Below are 19,002 nucleotides of genomic sequence, written 5' to 3' on the forward strand. Positions count from 1 at the left end.
AAGATGCAATGGGCCATTTTTCGTTTCAGTGCACCACGACTGGTATATCAAAGACTGTGGTATGTGCTATAGTATCCTGTCTGAGGGCTAGTGCATATAAAAAATCCCTTGCTAATAATGGGAAAATATAGTGGGTTTCCTCTCTAAGACTATGTCAAAATTTACTAAATGTTTGACATCTAATGACTGATGATTAATAATCAATGTGCTCAAGTGGTGTCATTAAACAAGCAAACAAAAATCTTCTTTGATAAATTATTATTTCAGAGTCGTAAATGTATATTACAGACAGTCTCACCTCTCCACTGTACAATATAATTTCCTACTGAAAAACAAAACACAACTGTAGTTTTGTTAAATTCGGGGTTAGCTCAGACCCTTGCCAAATTTGCCAATTATGAATTTTAAAGACAACTGGCAAATTTTCTTTTTCTTTTTGTGAAATAATTTGATGTAATAATTTATAGTTTGTTAGAAAATAACGGGTTTTTTTTCTCTTCAATTTTAATAAATTATTTGATGACATTTTCTGCTAATCCAGAGCTAGTCCTGAAAATCTTTGTGTCTTTGCTCTCAACATAATATGTTGATACTTTGCCATTTTTTTGTAATCCAATTTCTGGTGAATAAATCCTTGAAGGCCACAAACAATTTGAATATCAGAATTCTGACACTGGCAATAGTTACTGCTGTGCACAAAATCAAAAGGTTTACCACCCTGTACACAAGTATATTTTCTCTTTGTCAAACACACACATGCACACACTATATAAATTATAACACATCACAGTTGTATTGACTAGTTGAAAATCTGTACACGCTAGCCTGAAAATCTCATGTTAGCAGTAGTAAATCAGTTCAGGAATCTGCCCACCCTGCACTCCAGTTCCATTTGTGCTGTCAGACGAGCACTGAAACTGAAAAGTGACTTTGCCGCATTGTATCTCCGCCATTCCTTCTTGTCCAAAATAACTCAACTCGCTGCCATCGAGGACGGCACTGGCAGTATAGAACATGTCGGCTTCTACCTGAATTGGGGTATCGAACATCACCGGGAAAGTATTACTTGAGCCATCAGACTTGAATTTTGTGAGATTCTGTCCAAGGATCATCCCGTTCTTCTTGAGCTCTATTCGAACCGTGTATTCGGAAGCCCCGTTGCTGGAACCATACAGGCCGAGCCCAGCAATGAAAATCCTTTTGTCGACAGAAAACTGAATACTGTCACAGCGACCGCGGTACCTCCACTGATTGCTGCGGTAGGCGGAAGACTGAAATCGATGCACACGGTACTGAGCGAGGCCTTTTCTAGTTGTGTTACTGAACTTGAGCTCTGGTTTGTTCTGGGCGGTGAAGTACAGGAAGAGGTCGGTCGTTTCATTCAGAGTAAGGATCCCAGACTGCGCAGGTCCGTCGGCGAATTCCTCCAGAGTCATCGAGGACATGCGAATGAGGAACAGACAGTCGCTGATCACAGAACGTTTGTTTTCTGGCGTCGGCTCCAGATCCTGTCGTGGACACTCCGTTTCGGCCCATCTCAACAGAGCATTGAAAATCGTGATCTCCCTGGAATTTAATGTTTCTCGGCGGAGGATCGTCTCGAGAGTTTTGTAATCAATGTCGGTGAATCCATCCGATTTGAATGCCTCTTCGGCTTGTGCGTCGATGACCTCCCAGCACCGCTGCATCAGCTCCACCTCTTCAAACAGACGACCTTGACTGAGCAGCACACAGGCATTCCGGGCACTCAGGCTCGTCTCCAGGTAGCGCACGCATGTTTTCGCCAAGTGAGGAATTATGTACTTCTTGGCGGCATACAGGGTCGGCAGGACCGTATCCGCACCAAGCTTGATTTCATCACAGTACAAATACCTGTGAATACAGAAAGAAAATGCTACCATAAACCATATGTAAATTTGAAAGTTTGTTAATATTTATCCAGCTTCTGGCATTATGACGTTTAATTTACTTAAAACCAATGTGTGAAATTTAATGTTTGCACGAAGCCTAATATCACAAAATTTATTCACAAAATTTACCGTTGCAGACATGAACTAACTGCTGCTAAGGTGCATATTTGTAATATTCCGGTTTACAGTATTAAATAAAGTTTCTTGTTTAGAATATATCTATATATTCAATATGTTTTCTGGTTGTCTTAATGTTTGAAGTGGTCCCAACTAGTTTTGACAATGAAGTAAATCGCATCTTTCTTAGGATTTGATATAGACCTGGTTCAGGTAACAGTCTAATATAAATTTTCTTCATTTTCACCAACTATTTCTGTAATTAATAAACAATACATGAATGGCTAATAAAAATCTTCCAATTATTCTAACCATAAAGGGTGGTCAATTGTACAACCTAGCACACATTTATTGGATACATGTACCAGTAGTGGAGTGGGATGTAATTCAGTGGTCGAGATCTTCCCCGGGGTGCAATGGGTCGCACAATTGCTCACCCTCAGTGGGTGGGTTTTTCTCCATTCCAACCAATTTGCTATGACTGGTATGGTAAAGACTGGTATATACTCTTCTGCTTATGGGAAAGTGGATAAAAGTCTGAAGCTGCTTTTTTGGTAGTACATTTATAGCTTATGGCAGCTGTTCTCAGGTTTCGTCTCTCAACCAAGAGTCAAAATTGCTATATGACAAAACAGCTGTAGTTTAAAATGCATCAACAAACAAATATTCAGGGCTCGAACATAACGACGGCACTGACAGCAATTGAGATATTTGCTGCATCACCGACGGCATGAAAGTGCCCTGGGTGAAGCTCCTCAATGATGGCAAAATGTTTACACCTGGTGTATTTTATCTGCTAGTATATAACATTAATGCATTAAAATATGTCTACATAGAGCTAAATAACCATTCAGTCTTATTTATTTGCTGAAAATGTATTTTCTTTTCTTAAGTTCGAGCCCTGAATATTCCTTTGTTTTCATCTACCAGTGAGCCACATCCCACTCCCTACACTGTATAGTAATTCAGTTTTTTTTTTTACCTCAGCATGTTAAGAAAAGCTACAGGTTCCACATCAGGAATCTCAATTTTATTCACTTCACTGGCCAGCCCTCCATAAAACATTGCAAAGAACACTGAACTCCCAGTAGCTAGGACATATTTATGAGCAGGAAATGTCTTAACATTGGGAGGTATGCCCACAATGAACTGAACATCAGCCATGAGCGGGTTGTTGAACATGACAGCGTTCCGTTCCCGCACAGAGACCTGCATGGCCTGCCAGTTGTGTTCTTCGCTGACTTTGGAAGATGGTAGTGACTGCGATGGTGGCGGACTCCTGCGAGTGTTGGACATTGGTTGCCAGGAGATGGGAGCGGAGTATTCGACATGGCACACAGAGTGCGATGACGGTGGCTGTGTCACATAGTTCTGGGGAACCTCCTGGTTGACCTCTTCGTCATCCTTCAGACGTGATGCTGCGATACAAGACTTCATGGCTATAATACTTGCATAATGTTAACCTGAAAAAACAATAACAATGTTTTTTTGTGGCACAATATCTTGGAAGTATAACACATTTTGAAGTGTGGTTGCCCTACATGTTATGGAAACACTAGCAGTCACCACAAACAGAACCTACATGTAATAAATTGATAGCCAAAATACATTACTTGTAATTGTTCAACCATCCTAAATCTGTGGATAGCAAGACCCCACAAGTTATTAAAACTGTGGTTCTGTTTGTATTTTTCATACTTAATGGTAATTTTGGATGTTATGTTCAGCATGAGGAATAGAGACTGCAGTTTTAAGCTTAAAATTGCAACTGAACTCCAAGCAGATTTCAGGGATGTGAGAGGGGCTGGAACAAAAAAACTTACTGTGGCCGGGAAGGAAAATTGTTGTTTGCAAACCCTGGAACTGCCAAAAATTGCATTCAATGCTAACAAATCTAAACTGGTTACAATATACGTATTAATATTGCTGTTAGAAATGTTACAGAGTAGCCATGAAATGCACTTCACAATGTGGATTTTAAAACGGGGCAGAACTGATGGATACATTAAAGTAGTAACTGGGCATGGACACTCATATTCATTCAGAAATTATGGGTTAGAAATAAATTATTTTGAAAAGTCTTAATTTTGTCATCATTTTTTTTGGCTAATTGAAACCTGAATTTGGCTACAGATTTTGGGGTCAAATTAGCCAAATTGCTAATAATGTTTTAAACGTGCATTGTCTGGAATATTTTTATTATTTAAGCATTTAGAACAGAAAATCCCATTACGTTTGGTGCATATAAGATGCCGCACTCCGAATTGGTTTCACTACACTGGCTTTTCTAAGTTAAAAATAAACCCACTATTTTGAAAGTGGGACACTTTTGCCGGGCTCCCTCTGGGCTAAAAATAGTACGGTTTGGCTATTGTTGCGTTACAAAAACCGAGCGGATTCTAGCAGCCAATTTCAGCAGACCCTCATGGCAACGTTCTAAACACTGGACTCATACGCCTTCGATTGTTACCTGTATTTCACACACTTTTAAACAAACTGTTATGCTAATTTTTATTATTCACTACAACTTAAGAATTTTAGAGTTTTAAAGAGTATCTTTATATAATAACAACACAAAAACAAAATAACAACCAAGACTCATTTTCACAGTCTTATTGTTACTAATATCCGTATAAATACAACTTAACCGTTTTATTAAGCACTTTTATAATATCTGAAGTATCACTTTAAAAATCAGTCTGTACTACGGTAATGTAGGATGTCCAACTAGTTTCGTATAGCCCACACCACAACACACATTATAAAAGGCGTATGAGTCCGGTGTTTAGAACGTCGCCATGCGTGGCTGCTAGAATCCGCTTGGTATTACAAAATGGCGAGAATTGTTCTAACTGGCTAGTAAGCATTTGACGATATGCGTTAATGACGACAACTCGCAAGTGAATTAAAAGTGCAGTTATGCTTGTATTTGAACTTAGAACTTGATTATATACTATTGAAACCAGACATTGCAGCTATAAGTCCAGCTTAAAGCCTGCACAGGTATCCCAAAACAAAAACAAAAACGGGGGGTTGGAGGGGGTTAATGCTGTGTTGCATATGTCAGTGAGAGGTAATCATTTGGGGGTACCTGTAGATTGAACCATGGTGGTCAAGTCAGATCATAGGGTTTTATGTGCACACTCAGAGCAAACTGTTGTAGTGTATGCATGTCTTGGGCACAGGTGCCAGCTCTCCTATCCATGACAGTAAAAGGGTTGGGGTGAGTGAGAAAAGGGACTGCCCGCACTGGCAGGTGCAATGGAGCACCAGCAGCCCGACCAAGAGTTTCGTTTTGTTTTGAGATATTTTATTGATAAAAAAAATAAAAATAAAAAGGATTGCACAACAGGCAGAGCCTATATAAGTGCTCTCCTAAACATGATGGACATCAAACAATATTCATAATCATATATATCTAAAGCATAATAACAATGTCTAATGGCATAAAATATTTAACATAATTAATATTTTTTAATATATAGTAATAAAAGGTAGAGAGTAGATAGAATAGAAATGGGATAGTCGAGAAAAAATATGATGGTAATGATCCTATTTGTTGGAGCTAACCTTATATGGGGAAGTAAGATCAGAATAATAAGTTAGTTCAACTCGAATCTCATACTTTCTGCTATATATTTATATACTGCGTTAAAAATTGAATTGTTTTCTTCAATTGGTAGGTTTATTGACCCGGATAGTAGTAGATCAATGTCTAAGACCAAGAGTCATGGGGCCGCCGCCATGTACATGATGTAGCAAACTTAAATACCTTTCAGTAAGGTTATTATGCCATATAACTTTTCAATCAGTTACTGTGATTACTAGTTCATCAAGATTAACTTTGACTGCAGGTGTTTGATACGCATGTTTGACATGTGCTTGCGCTTGCAGTCAAAGTTAATCTTGATGAACTACTGTGATGACCACAAAGTTTGGCAGGAAATGTAACTTTTTGACACTTCACTTCAGTCTTCACATGACAGTTTGTTGTGTTTGTCAGACACTATATACACTATTTAACAAAAAAAAAATCTAACATGGTACCTGTTGAACAATAACAGTGTCTGTTTGTTGTATTAGACAAAAACATAATCTACACCCTGTTTAAAGTAAACACGAATTTAACAATAAAGTTACCACAAAACAAAGAGATCGCTTCTTCAACCTGTCAATTTTTCTTCCCAGAATTCTCTGTTATTAAGGGGACGAAACTCTGAATTGTTACAAATGTTGGGGCCCTTTTAAGGTAAACAAATTGTATACATATCAGGCCTCAGACCACAATTAATTTCGCTATATGTTTCTATATAGCCTTAGTGGCTATAACATTTTTATTAATATCAGCAGGCCCGTGAAGTTTTGTATGTACCTTTGCCTGCATGGGGGACACACACCCTGAAAAGGACAACCCCTGTTGTCCAGCTCTTTCTCCCAGCATATTGGTTTAAACAGACACACCCTCTAAACCAGGCCGGAGTACACCCATTTTACACAAAAAGCACTACTTTTGCATGGGCCGGAATTACCACAAACAAGTCTTCAATGTCAACAAGTTACACATGTTTACAAACTACATGCTATCCCCTGTCACTTCAGTCAAACAGTTGCCACTTCATAGCTGTCTGCCATGAAATAATCACAGTCAAACAGCAGACTACTTGCGCGGTGAAACTTCCGGATTTTGGACAACCAAATGGGAATATAACTGTAATCTGAGGCCACATGTATACACAAATTATATTATTCATAGATCACCATCAACACTGCATTATTTTACATAATATATACATACATGTTTAGTATTCTCTATAAAATAATTTTAAATTGCAGTAAATCAGATAGAAATATTTTCTCTTAGCTTCTTTACTATAAGCTGTTTTCTTTATGAGTTCACTGAAATTTAAAAAATCAATTATTGCTTGAAAATGATACACACTTTATTATAATGCACCCCATGCAAATACAAAAACTTCCATTAAAAAACCCCACTAAGTCAAAACTGGTTTTCTTCAGGTAAAAAAACTCAGCATTGTTTTAAAAATCTATACTCAGGATTTCTGCCAGAGGGTAAAATGGGTATGGCGCCATAACCAAAGATTTTTGCAGATTTTTTTAATAAGTTAACCTTTTGACAAAATTAATTACTGTTATCATTAATGTATGCTTTTCTTAACCCAAACCCTAAAGTTAACCCATTTCCCCCTCCCAGTACCCCCTTTTGACTGTGGTTGCATTCAGTTCCATAATGCCATACCCGAAAATTTCTTTCTGGCAGAAACACTGATACTATACTAGTATGTAACTATTCACTGCAGTTGTGTCATAAAAAATAATTGCAAATATTAATCAATTTTACATCAGTATTGATGAATGCCAATGCAAATTACTAGGTCTGTAATATTATGACATTACCATTTTGCAGATCCATGTTTGTACATTCCTCGATTTGCTCATAAACTGGAGTTTGGTGACAAGACTCATGATGTGTCCATGACAGCACTGAGATTAGTTCAGCGAATGAAGCGAGACTGGATGCATACTGGGCGTCGCCCATCCGGACTCTGTGGTGCAGGTTTGTTGTCATGTTTTTCATAGGTGATAAGTATTGGTTCCTGCCCCTTGTAACCATTGAAAGCACCATTTTAGAACTCTGAACTGATTCTAAAACTTTTGCAAGATGTTGATTTTTATTCAAAACTTTAATATACTTGTGATATTTATATTTTTACACAGCTGTGTTTTAATTTAACTTTAGAATTGTTTTATTGATGTTAATCATCAATTCAGTTGTATATTGATCATTGTTTGACACCCAATAACTGATAAGTTTGACAAGAACATAATAATTTTGATATAGAGATAGTTCAACTGACAACAAGCATGGAGCATAGCCCTGTCAAGTAATCCCATACCAAAATAGAAATACTGCAGTTTTACCATTCATCTCATCATCCATGTTTGTAATGTCTAAAAAATTAAATCTTTGTGTTTGTGTTAAATGTTTATGGTGTTATTTATATGATTAAATTTACGTTACATTTATTATAATATAACGTCATCCCATTGATCCAGACGTAGCAACGAGAGTTTGTACAATTCTCGATGAACGAAAAAATTACGTTGTCAGGGAACATCATATCTGATGACGTCATTTTATATGGGCAAGTTGTCTTATTGAGCGTTATTGTTTATGGACCAAAAATAATTCAAAATAAAGTATGAACTTTCAGTGTTATTATTAGCAAGTATGATTTAAATTTAATTATAAGTATTGTCTGTTATTTCTTTTTTTTCATTTGGGTATGAACAAAAAAATATAATTTGCAAGCTTATGTATTACTGTGCAGATTAACAGAGTTTGCAAATGATTTTGTTTTGTTCATACCCCAATGAATGTAAATGAAATAACAGAAAATCCTTAAATATAAAAAAAACCCACACCAACAATTGGTTTATCTTATTTCGTTATTTGTTTAAAATTAACATTTCAGCTCTTCTTGTTGCTGCCAGAATCCACAATTTTGGAAGATCTGTCAAAGATGTTATCAAAGTGGTTAATGTTGCAGAGACAACAATTCGGAAAAGGTGATATTTCTAACTTGAGCAAAGTTTTAATGGTATTGAATTTCATAGTATTTCATTCATTTTAGTGTAGTGTATATATACATGTATATACATGTATATTGATATATTTTAATTGATCTTGTGCAGAAAAATTGTAAATGCAGCCAACCAGCCATATCAGTTTTATTATTAAACATTACAAATGCATCGTTCACAGTATAATTTCAGTTGAACATGAATATCATGACTGTTCATAATAAGAATGACGAAATATATATCTTTATTACTCTTAAACTAGTAACTCATAATACAAAATTTAAATATTTAAACAATTTTTCACCGAGACAATATTACTTGTTGCTGTACCATACAAAGTATGTAAAATATTTCAAAATTCGTATTTTTTTAACGTAAAATAGACAAAATTTATTATCAATCTTGTAAAAAATTGTTGTGTAAATAATGTAATGATTCTAGCTATAAATCAAACCTTGTGAGTATTACCCTCAAGTCAAAGAATGTGAAATGACTTTCACTCAGTATATGATGTCATAGTATTTCAGTAAATCACTGACTGTTGTGAGAATTTATAAAATGTTTTCTCTTCAGGTTAAATGAATTCCAGGCCACACCATCGAGTCAGCTCACTATTGAAGAATTTCACACCATTGATTTAGAGGAAGAACATGATCCACCCTGTTACATTGAATCAAAGAAGAAAACAAAACACCCCCAACTGGTATGGTGCTAGGCCTATGTTTGTCTCATTTTCATGGTTGACAGTAAGAGTGTAACAGAAAAATCAACCTCCACTGAGGGGATTCGAACCATAGAATCTTAGTACGAGAGTCCAGCACTCCACCAACTGAGTTAATAGGAAAATTCCCACTAGCTACTGCCAGTAGGAGCACTTTGTACCAACACTACTACAGGAGCACACTAAAATAAAGCTTAAAAATTCAAAATAAATAATAAATAGAGAGGAAAATATCAACCAAGTCTATGTTAATCAGTATTTGTCAAGGCTGTGGAAAAAAAACAAAAAAATGGCGATTTAAACTTAAAATGTACAGCAACTAATTTCTCAAAGTAATTTTGTGCCACAAAATATTGATACAATAGATTGATATTATAATTGATATAAACATTGAAAACTTTGAAGTAATGTAGATTTAAAAAAAAAAAAAAAAAAATGTAATTACAGAATAATGGATCACAATGGAACAAGTTGTGTGAATGCATTTTATGTATAAAGTTATGCACAATGCATTTGTCTGTTTTATTTTTTCCAGCTAGATGACCAAAATAAACTTTCTGAACTCACAGAAGAGGTTAGCTCACTAAAAGATGAAATAGAAAAGACACTGGAAAAAAATATGAAGAAACCAAGAGGAATGTTTGCAGCATATGCAGGTTACTGTCATCAGCTTGTTAAACACTCAGTCTTAAGAAAGGAATACTAGTATTTGTCAACCCCACCCTCAACTGATTTTAAAGAGTGGCTACCTCCGCACATTTTAAAGGATGTCTACCTCTGCACATTTTAAAGTATTGCTACCTCTACACATTTTAAAGTATGGCCAACTCTGCTCATTACAAAGGATGGCTACCTTCGCACATTTTAAAATATGGCCAACTCTGCACATTACAATGGATGGCTACCTCTTCACATTTTAAAGTATGACCAACTGCTTATTTCAGAGGATGTCTACCTCTGCACATTTTAAAGTATTGCTACCTCTACACATTTTAAAGTATGACCAACTGCTTATTTCAAAGGATGTCTACCTCTGCACATTTTAAACTATTGCTACCTCTACACATTTTAAAGTATGGCCAACTCTGCTCATTACAAAGGATGGCTACCTTCGCACATTTTAAAATATGGCCAACTCTGCACATTTCAATGGATGGCTACCTCTTCACATTTTAAAGTATGACCAACTCTGCTTATTTCAAAGGATGTCTACCTCTGCACATTTTAAAGTATTGCTACCTCTACACATTTTAAAGTATGGCCAAGTCTGCTCATTACAAAGGATGGCTACCATCGCACATTTTAAAATATAGCCAACTCTGCACATTACAATGGATGGCTACCTTCGCACATTTTAAAATATAGCCAACTCTGCACATTACAATGGATGGCTACCATCGCACATTTTAAAATATAGCCAACTCTGCACATTACAATGGATGGCTACCGCTACACATTTGAAAGTATGACCAACTCTGCTTATTTCAAAGGATGGCTACCTCTGTACATTTTAAAGGATGGCTACCTCTACACATTTTAAAAGATGGCCAACTCTGCTCATTTAAAAGGATCGCTACCTCTGAACATTTTAAAATATGGCTACCTCTGCTCATTTTAAAGTATATGATATCCAGCTCTGCACATTTTAAAGGATAGCCAACTGCACATTTTAAATGATGGCTACCTCTGCACATTTTAAAGGATAGCCAACTGCACATTTTAAAGGATAGCCAACTGCACATTTTAAATGATGGCTACCTCTGCACATTTTAAAGTATGGACAACTCTGCATATTTTTAGTATGGCCAATTCTGAACATGTTAAAAGATGGCTACCTCCACACATTTTAAAGTATGATCAACTCTGCACATTTGAAATTATTTCAGCACTAGCCACCACATAGGCTAATCCAACTGAATAGCAGCAAGGATCTTTCGTATACACTTTCACATAGACAAGAATCCACATACCACAGTATGTCAGTTGAGGGGTAACTTTTTTCATCTCTGAGACTATATATGTCAGAATTACCATATGTCAGAATTGCCAAATGTTTGACATCCAATAGCCATTGCTGTAGTGGTGTTGTTAAACACAACAAACATTAACTTTGTTTTACAGAAATGGCCAGCAACCACGAAGACGATGCTGAGGAAGAGGAGGAAGACGTCCCTCTGATAACCAATGAGAAGGATGCGACTGTGCTGATAGAGCAAGAGATACTAACAAAGCTCACCAGGGAGGAATTAGAAAACTGCGATTCTGTAGCACCTTCAAGGACTAGTTCACCCTGTCCTACCACTGACAGTAAAGCAGACGTGTTGAAGAGTGAAAAAAGTGACAGCTATTTGATTAATTTCTTTAGACCCACGGCAGCAAGTCTAGGAATAAAAGAGGTGGTCGAGATAACCAAGGACAAAAGTAAGACACTTTTTTTAATTCATTCCATCTACGTCTTTGTTAAAGCAATTTAGTAATGCAAAATAGAAAAGTAATTAATGCAAAATGCAAAAACAATTACAGCTTTAGTAAACTTTATTTATTTATTTATTTATTTTATTTTTATTTTTTATCACTGTTTGTAGTTTGGTCAGCTGCAAGATACACATTTGTCACCATATTTGTTAATACTGTGTAAGAAAATAGTTGGTAGCTGTAGTTATATCCAGTTATTCCCCTGCTGTGTCTTACCTGAAATGTAAAATACTCTTACCATTCAAACAACACTCAGTTGGCAGTTTACCAACTTCATATCTCAATCTTTGTCTCTCCCGATATCGGTATCTACTGACAAAACAGAGATATTATTGGTGTTTTGAAATATAGGTGGTAAAAGTACAACCATTTACTGATACAAATTTTATTTTATACACTTTAAATGATGTATTTTACTTTCATGGTACATGTAGCTCCAGTTATTCCAGTTATCGCAGTTATTCCTTTCCTCTGCCCTCTTTAATCTTTAAGTACCTTAGCATATTCTTACCTTTCTAACAGCCTGGAGTTAATCTCTTGCTGTCTAGCATCATATCCCAGTCTTTTTTTCCCCAAGGTAAATTTGTTTTACATACATTGGGCCGAATTTACAAAGCCTGATTGTCTTAAATGCAGGTGTTTAAGTATTGTAAATGCATATAGTGACACACGTGTACATGTAAGTCATAAACAGGCTTTGTATCAGTAAATTCAGCCCAATATGTTCAACTTTGATAAGTTCACAGAGGTCATAATTATACAAATCTATACTTGTATGAAATACCTCTATAAAACATTACCATATCTTTGTTACCAAAGTTAACAGATATATTTCTAACATGATTGTTGTTTCGTTTGGGCAGACAACGATACATCAGGAAATGATGAGATTGACCTCACCGATATTGATGATGCAGAACTTGATAGGGTAGGCTGGCATTTTTATCACTCACATATTGTGTGGTGTGAGTGTTTAGAATATATGTTTGCTATATATAAACATTTAACATATAATTTCTACAAATATTTAACATAAAAAAAAAAAAGTAGGAAAAGAACTGTGTGCTTGGAAAAGTAAAGGACTTCGGACCATGGCAAAGCAGTGCTGAATATAAACATAAATTTATTCTCATGGAATGTTGCTTCTAAAATTGAGATCTGTGTCTGCCTTCATTTCACCTATGACAAAAACATTGCAGATGTTACAAAGGTACAAAATGACCTGATAATCTTTATGTCTTGCCATGGAAGTATATCCATCATTGCACATTTAAAGGGACAGACCCTAGTGTTTAAACACTAAGGCATAATTTTCCCTATTAGAGCTGTTTATGATACCTGAAATCAAACATTACTTATATTGTATTGTTTAGATTATCCATTTCTGTACAACCGAAGTGTTTCTGGTCATTCTGTAGTTTCTAACACCACTTTCTAACACCACAAAATGCATGTTTCATAGTTTTAAAAACGCACATGCGTCTGAGAAGTAATGATTATGGAGTCATGTTTTAGTCTATTTTTTAAGGCTATTTCAATGTCACTGACTCTTGTTTCACTCTGTTGTATCCAAATTTGTTACAGGTTTGTAAATTAACCAAACTTAGTGTCCATTTTTACGGGTTGAAACTAGGGTCCAGGTGAAAAATATGCCTTAGTGTTTAAAAACTAGTGTCTGTCCCTTTAATTATCATTAATTATGGATGTGTTTGGTATACAGTGATCATATAATGACTTTGTCAAATAGTAATATACCACTCACAACCAGAATTGTTTTTCAAGACTTGAACAACGTGAATCTAAAAGATATCTCAAGCAAAAAAAAAAAAATATATATATACATGTACAGTCAAACCTGTATATAACGGCCACCCACGGGACATGACAGAAGTGGCTGTTATAGACAGGTGACCCTTATATACAGGTTCAAAATTAGAACCCATATATTAAAACATATCACAACTGTCACATTTTAAAACTATTCCCACACTAGCTTGTTTATGTTATCATTGCCTGTTGCTTTTTTCTGCCTTTTTCTTTCGGCTGAAACATTATTGTCAAAATCGGCCAGAACACCACCTTTCCTTTTTAAAATAGAATTAATCCGAGAACGTCCTGCACCAATGATCGGCGATCTTTCACGCACTTAAATTGCCTTTCTCAGATTTGTTAATAACATTGATTCTCTGTTCTAACGTTAAAGCAGTACGATTTTTCGGTGACATTTTGCATGCAAACATATTCGTTATTACATTTCGCAAACATTGACATTGACTTGCAGAAGATATTTTGTTTAATTGAACGTTATTACCCATGTGGCATGTTTAACTCATTTGTTTGTTTCATGTCACTGCTAATCCTTCAGTGGAGTATGACTGTTGATTACAGCTGAATAAGATCATGAGTCATTAAATAATCCTAACACGGGGCATCTTTAATGACCGCCGCCTTCAGCAGTTCATGTTTATTTACCAATCATGTCTGGCTAAAAACAATCTGACGCTTAACATAACACCTCATTTGTTTTGTTTCTCGAGACTCAATAGAGTGACCATACATACAGATGACATTATGGCCATATAAACACATTTAATTTATAATTTTTATGGTGATTGAAAAAGTAAAGACATAACCAGGGACAAAAGATAAACCAAAAAACGTCTTCACGACGATCATCTTGTGACCATTATAGCAGGTTCAACCTGTGATTTTGGGTGAAAAATAGTGACCGCTGGCCGTTATGGACAGGTGACCGTTATGTACAGGTCAAATAAGGAAGGAAATGCATTGAGGGGGATTTATAGTGGCCGTTATAGGCAAGTGACCGTTAGACCAGGTTCGACTGTATATATATATATATATAAAATATTTCTCAAGCAAAAACCCCCCCGTATCTCATTGACTTTTATAGCATCAATAGCTGTGCTTCCTTAATAACTATTGCAAAATTGATTTGTGATGGCATTATAATTATCACTGGCAAATTATATTGTGATTATTTGTACCAAATTTCCATTGTAAAATTGCAGTTTATCTTGAATGAAGATGAAGTTAAAATAAAAACTGATGTTTGGATGAAAGCTAACGAAGACTACCTCAAGCACCTGAAAGGTTTGAACAAAAGTTTTATTTTATTTTCCTAGTTTTGTCATTCAGCTAAAAAACACATTAAATTTGTAGAATTAAGTACAACAGCAGCATATTTTTTAAACAAAGTAAACCTGCTGTGTACAAATCGATGGTAGTCGGTACTGTATTTGTTAATCTATTTACAGTTATGAGTTGTTAAAATAATATCATTGAATATTATTACAAAAAATCTATTAATTATTATAATATTGACTTAAAGTTTTTTAAACTCATATTTGAATAAAATGCTCCATTGTTTTGATGTATTTTTAGGATTATAGAATAGAAAATATATTTCATATTTAAAGTTGGGTGCCTTCATCACTTTGTGAAATTTATTGATCACAAAAGAATCTGAGATGGGGTTATTAATGGATTTGACTGCATTTGGTAGTACTGGTAATATTCCATGTCTATATCTGACTTGTTTTTGTAGAAAAGGAAGAGCGCAAAGCACAAGAAGAAGCTGAAGCAGCAAGTAAACCAGAGAAAAAGGTGAAAATATATATAATAATAATACTCGGGGTTTCAATTTTAATAAATTTATTACTAAGATGGGGCGGGATGCAGCCCAGTGGTAAAGTGTTTGCCTGATGTGCTGTCGGCCTGGGATTGATCCCCAACGTCTATTTTTCATTCCAGCCAGTGAACCACGACTGGTACCCCAAATGCCGTGGTATGTGCTATCCTGTCTGGGATGGTGCGTAGAAAAGATCCCTTGCTACTAATGGAAAAAGCTAGCAGGTTTCCTCTCTAATACTATGTCAAAATTACCAAATGTTTGACATCCAATAGCAAATGATTACTAAATGATTGTGCTCTAGTGGTGTCGTTAAAACAAACTTTTTATTACTAAGATATATACATCAATATGCCAGTAGGTGGTGGAGCTGGCAATAGTAATGACAATGTAAGCAACAGAAAATGAAATGGCTGCAAAATAAAGCGAGTCTCAGTTAGTTTAAAAAGACATACACTGGTTTTTAGAAGAAGAAGTCGTACAAGAAGAGGCAACCAATGGGGGAGGCATCGACAGCGAGGGAGGCAGTCGCTATGTTGCTGCACGAGAAGAAACTGTCCAACAAGATCGACTATGACGTCTTGAACAACCTCAACTACAAGGCATCGGCCGCATTCGAAAGTCCTGCAAAGATGGCGGCATTGGACACCCCTGTCGTATGCCCCGAAAAAGTGAAAATAGAACAGAAACCCATTTTAAACAGGTAATAAACTTATTACTTAGGATTTTGTTTTTAAGACAAAGTCACATATCCACAGTTGTTTGGCCCCAAAAAGTGAAAATAGAACAGAAACCCATTTTAAATAGGTAATAAACTTATTATTTATGATTTTGTTTTCAAGACAAGGTCACATATTCACTGTCGCATGCCCCGAAAAAAGTGAAAATGGAACAAAAGCCTATTTTAAATAGGTAATCAACTTATTATTTAGGATGTTTTAAAAAGATAAGTTGACCTGCTGTTCTGTATATATAAACAAAATAGTCTTTGAACTGGCAGAAAATTGTCATCGAACACATTTTTATTTGTTTTATTTGTTGTCCAGATGATAGGAAATTCTGTTTCAGCCCATCCCAAGATGAAATATTCACAAGGAAGGGGAAGAATGCTCCCACACTCCTTTTAAAAAGCTTATGCCCCCTCTTGAGATATTGTTCGTAAAGGCCTGATTCAAGACTTACATTTTTAAAAATAGATGGTCTAAAAGCAAATATTGTGATAATTATAGACTGACAAATCACAACTTACAATTGTCACATGTGGAATGACTGCTGAGTTACTATGCTATTACTGATTTGTTTTCAGATTCAAGAAACCAAGACTACATATTGATATTAAAAAAGAAACTACTCAGGTATATTTAAATCTAAGTAGTTAACGATATTCCATTTTCAACTAATTGTATTATGAACTTATGATATCATTAACTTCAAAAGATTGAACACTCAGTAATGTTATTTGGCCATAGGATTTCACATTTTATGGGGAAAACCTTTTCTTATTTCCATGCCCTTTGATCATCGGAACCCATCGAAAACAGTTTTTTGGGGTAATCATGGTATTGTTGGATTATGTTAGGGTAACAGACTTTTGTTTCCATGGTTTTGCAGACATGCTCCTGAGAATGATCTGGAGATCTCTGTTACTGTTGGTCTGTTATGGATGACAGTGCTGATTTATTGTGTTTCCACAAAATAAAACTTTGGAACCATGTGTTTCCAATTCCTACAACATTACCAACACACAGGTTATAAGTGAATGAAAACCAGATTTAGAAATTATAACATAAAAATGTTCCTATTGATTTTGGTTTAAGTTGATTTTTTATTTCAGTTTTGTGTAATAATGTATCATTGTCTTATACATCAGTTTAATACTAAATTAATATTATGTTTTGGACCATTTAATAGCTACCTTTTATAGTACTGTTGGTTATTTAAAAAAATAAAAAGACTGACCTAAAAATTGCCTAAATCATGACATAACTAGTATTTATCATTTTTTCATTAAGGAGCCATCAAGTAAGAAAGTGAAGTTTGAAATAGAACCTTCCATCAGCACCCCTGAGGTATTGGTGGAAAGTGGGCCAGTCCAATATGATGCAAAAGGTTAGATTTAATATATATTTCATACTCATTTTGTGACTTTTTGCATTATTTACGGTGAAAATGTTCAATTATAAATACAATCAACAGCAAGTATCATAATCACCAAATATTTAGACACAAAATAGCCATTATGTGCTGAAGTGTCATTTAACAAATATTCATTTCATTTCATGTCCCAGAGTTCAAGAAACCTGAGGCCACCCTGTGCCTGTCTGTTACAGAACACTGGATGAAATGGAATGTGTCAAAATGTCTAAAAGTCAGTTTAATTGTTAACTGTTTTATTGTAAAACATCTAAGTGAAAATAGCATTATTTCCACACTAGGGCACAACATTTCATGCACACCATGAAATGTAATTAAAAAAACTGAGTTAAAAATCATTGTTACCTAAAACAATTTTATATATTCCCTGTACATAGTCAATGTTTAATTTTATATTATATTTTGTAGTTGAAGATGCGATGGATGATGAAACAGCAGAGGACTATTTTGAGGAGGAGGAAGAGGAAGAAGTTAATATTAGTGCAGCGAAACTATTCGGACATGAACCAGGTGAGTTTGTTAATTCATTTCCTCAAACACATAGGGCCCAAATGTACAAAGCTATTTTTTCTTAAAGGCAGATGTTTACCCTTTGTAAATGTATGTAGTTAAATATGCAAGACAAAAAACAGGCTTTGTAAATTACACCCATAAAATCTGTGTCAGAATATAACTTATCAGAAAATACCAAAGAGGCAGTTTATTGTGATTTTTTAAAAACCTTTTAGTTTGTAACCAATGTATGTTGGGGGACCGTTCGTATATTATGGAGGAATGTGGAGGGATGTAGCTCAGTGGTAGAGCTTGCACCTGAGGTGTGATGGATAGCAGGATCAATTACCCTCAGTGGACATAGGGTTTTGCGGTCTCTACAAGTGTCATATGACTAGAACATCAAAGACTGTGGTAGATACTGTGCTGTCTATGGGAAGGGCTTATCAAGGAATTATTGCTGCTTTTGGAATGGACCAGCTTTTGTGGTGGCAATGAGTTTCATTTCTCTCTGTTAACCAAGTGTCAAAATAATCATATGTTAGAATGTATACAGGGTTGGATCCAGGCTTTTGTAAGGTGGGTGGGGTCCACAAAGTTCTAAATTTGAGTTTATTGAAGCAAGATTTATAGGGGTGTTCGAGAGCATACTTCTCAGAAAAAATTGAAATAAAGATGCCTTAAGATGCATTTTCAGGGTGATTTTTTGTTGTATATTGTGGATGATGAATTTAGAAGAAGAAAAAGAATTATTAAAAAAACCCTTCAAATGGGTAGATTTGTCAATGGCAGGGCTAGCTCTGGCACTCATCAAATTCGCCAATTGTGAATTTTAAAAGCTTTTGGCAAATTTTATTTTAATTTGGCTAAATAAATGTCAC

General features: G+C 35.4%; 2 protein-coding genes across 3 annotated transcripts in view; one reads left to right on the plus strand and one right to left on the minus strand.

The window, feature by feature from the left end:
- LOC121370227 (transcription factor IIIB 90 kDa subunit-like) overlaps positions 1-19,002 on the plus strand; it is a 34,679-nt gene that overhangs the window by 11,928 nt on the left and 3,749 nt on the right. The window contains exons 7-18 of the mRNA XM_041495349.1: positions 7,453-7,602; positions 8,522-8,615; positions 9,204-9,333; positions 9,887-10,007; positions 11,473-11,772; positions 12,690-12,754; positions 14,856-14,937; positions 15,392-15,450; positions 15,943-16,178; positions 16,782-16,830; positions 17,488-17,584; positions 18,038-18,139. Coding sequence (XP_041351283.1) covers positions 7,453-7,602; positions 8,522-8,615; positions 9,204-9,333; positions 9,887-10,007; positions 11,473-11,772; positions 12,690-12,754; positions 14,856-14,937; positions 15,392-15,450; positions 15,943-16,178; positions 16,782-16,830; positions 17,488-17,584; positions 18,038-18,139 — 1,485 coding nt within the window. The remainder of the gene's footprint in view (positions 1-7,452; positions 7,603-8,521; positions 8,616-9,203; positions 9,334-9,886; positions 10,008-11,472; positions 11,773-12,689; positions 12,755-14,855; positions 14,938-15,391; positions 15,451-15,942; positions 16,179-16,781; positions 16,831-17,487; positions 17,585-18,037; positions 18,140-19,002) is intronic.
- On the minus strand, positions 244-6,219 carry LOC121370228 (BTB/POZ domain-containing protein 6-like). 2 transcript variants are annotated; one of them, XM_041495351.1, is made up of 3 exons: positions 6,168-6,219; positions 3,010-3,490; positions 244-1,872 (listed from the first exon to the last, which is right to left on the minus strand). In XM_041495351.1, the coding sequence occupies exons 2-3, from the start codon at positions 3,462-3,464 to the stop codon at positions 840-842; spliced, it is 1,488 nt and encodes a 495-aa protein (XP_041351285.1). In that variant the 5' UTR covers positions 3,465-3,490; positions 6,168-6,219; the 3' UTR covers positions 244-839. The 2 variants fall into 2 exon arrangements, with proteins under 2 accessions (XP_041351285.1, XP_041351286.1); XM_041495352.1 differs by having other exon boundaries at positions 6,075-6,206.

Source organism: Gigantopelta aegis, chromosome 4 (assembly GCF_016097555.1).
Source record: "Gigantopelta aegis isolate Gae_Host chromosome 4, Gae_host_genome, whole genome shotgun sequence".
NCBI lineage: Eukaryota > Metazoa > Mollusca > Gastropoda > Neomphalida > Peltospiridae > Gigantopelta > Gigantopelta aegis.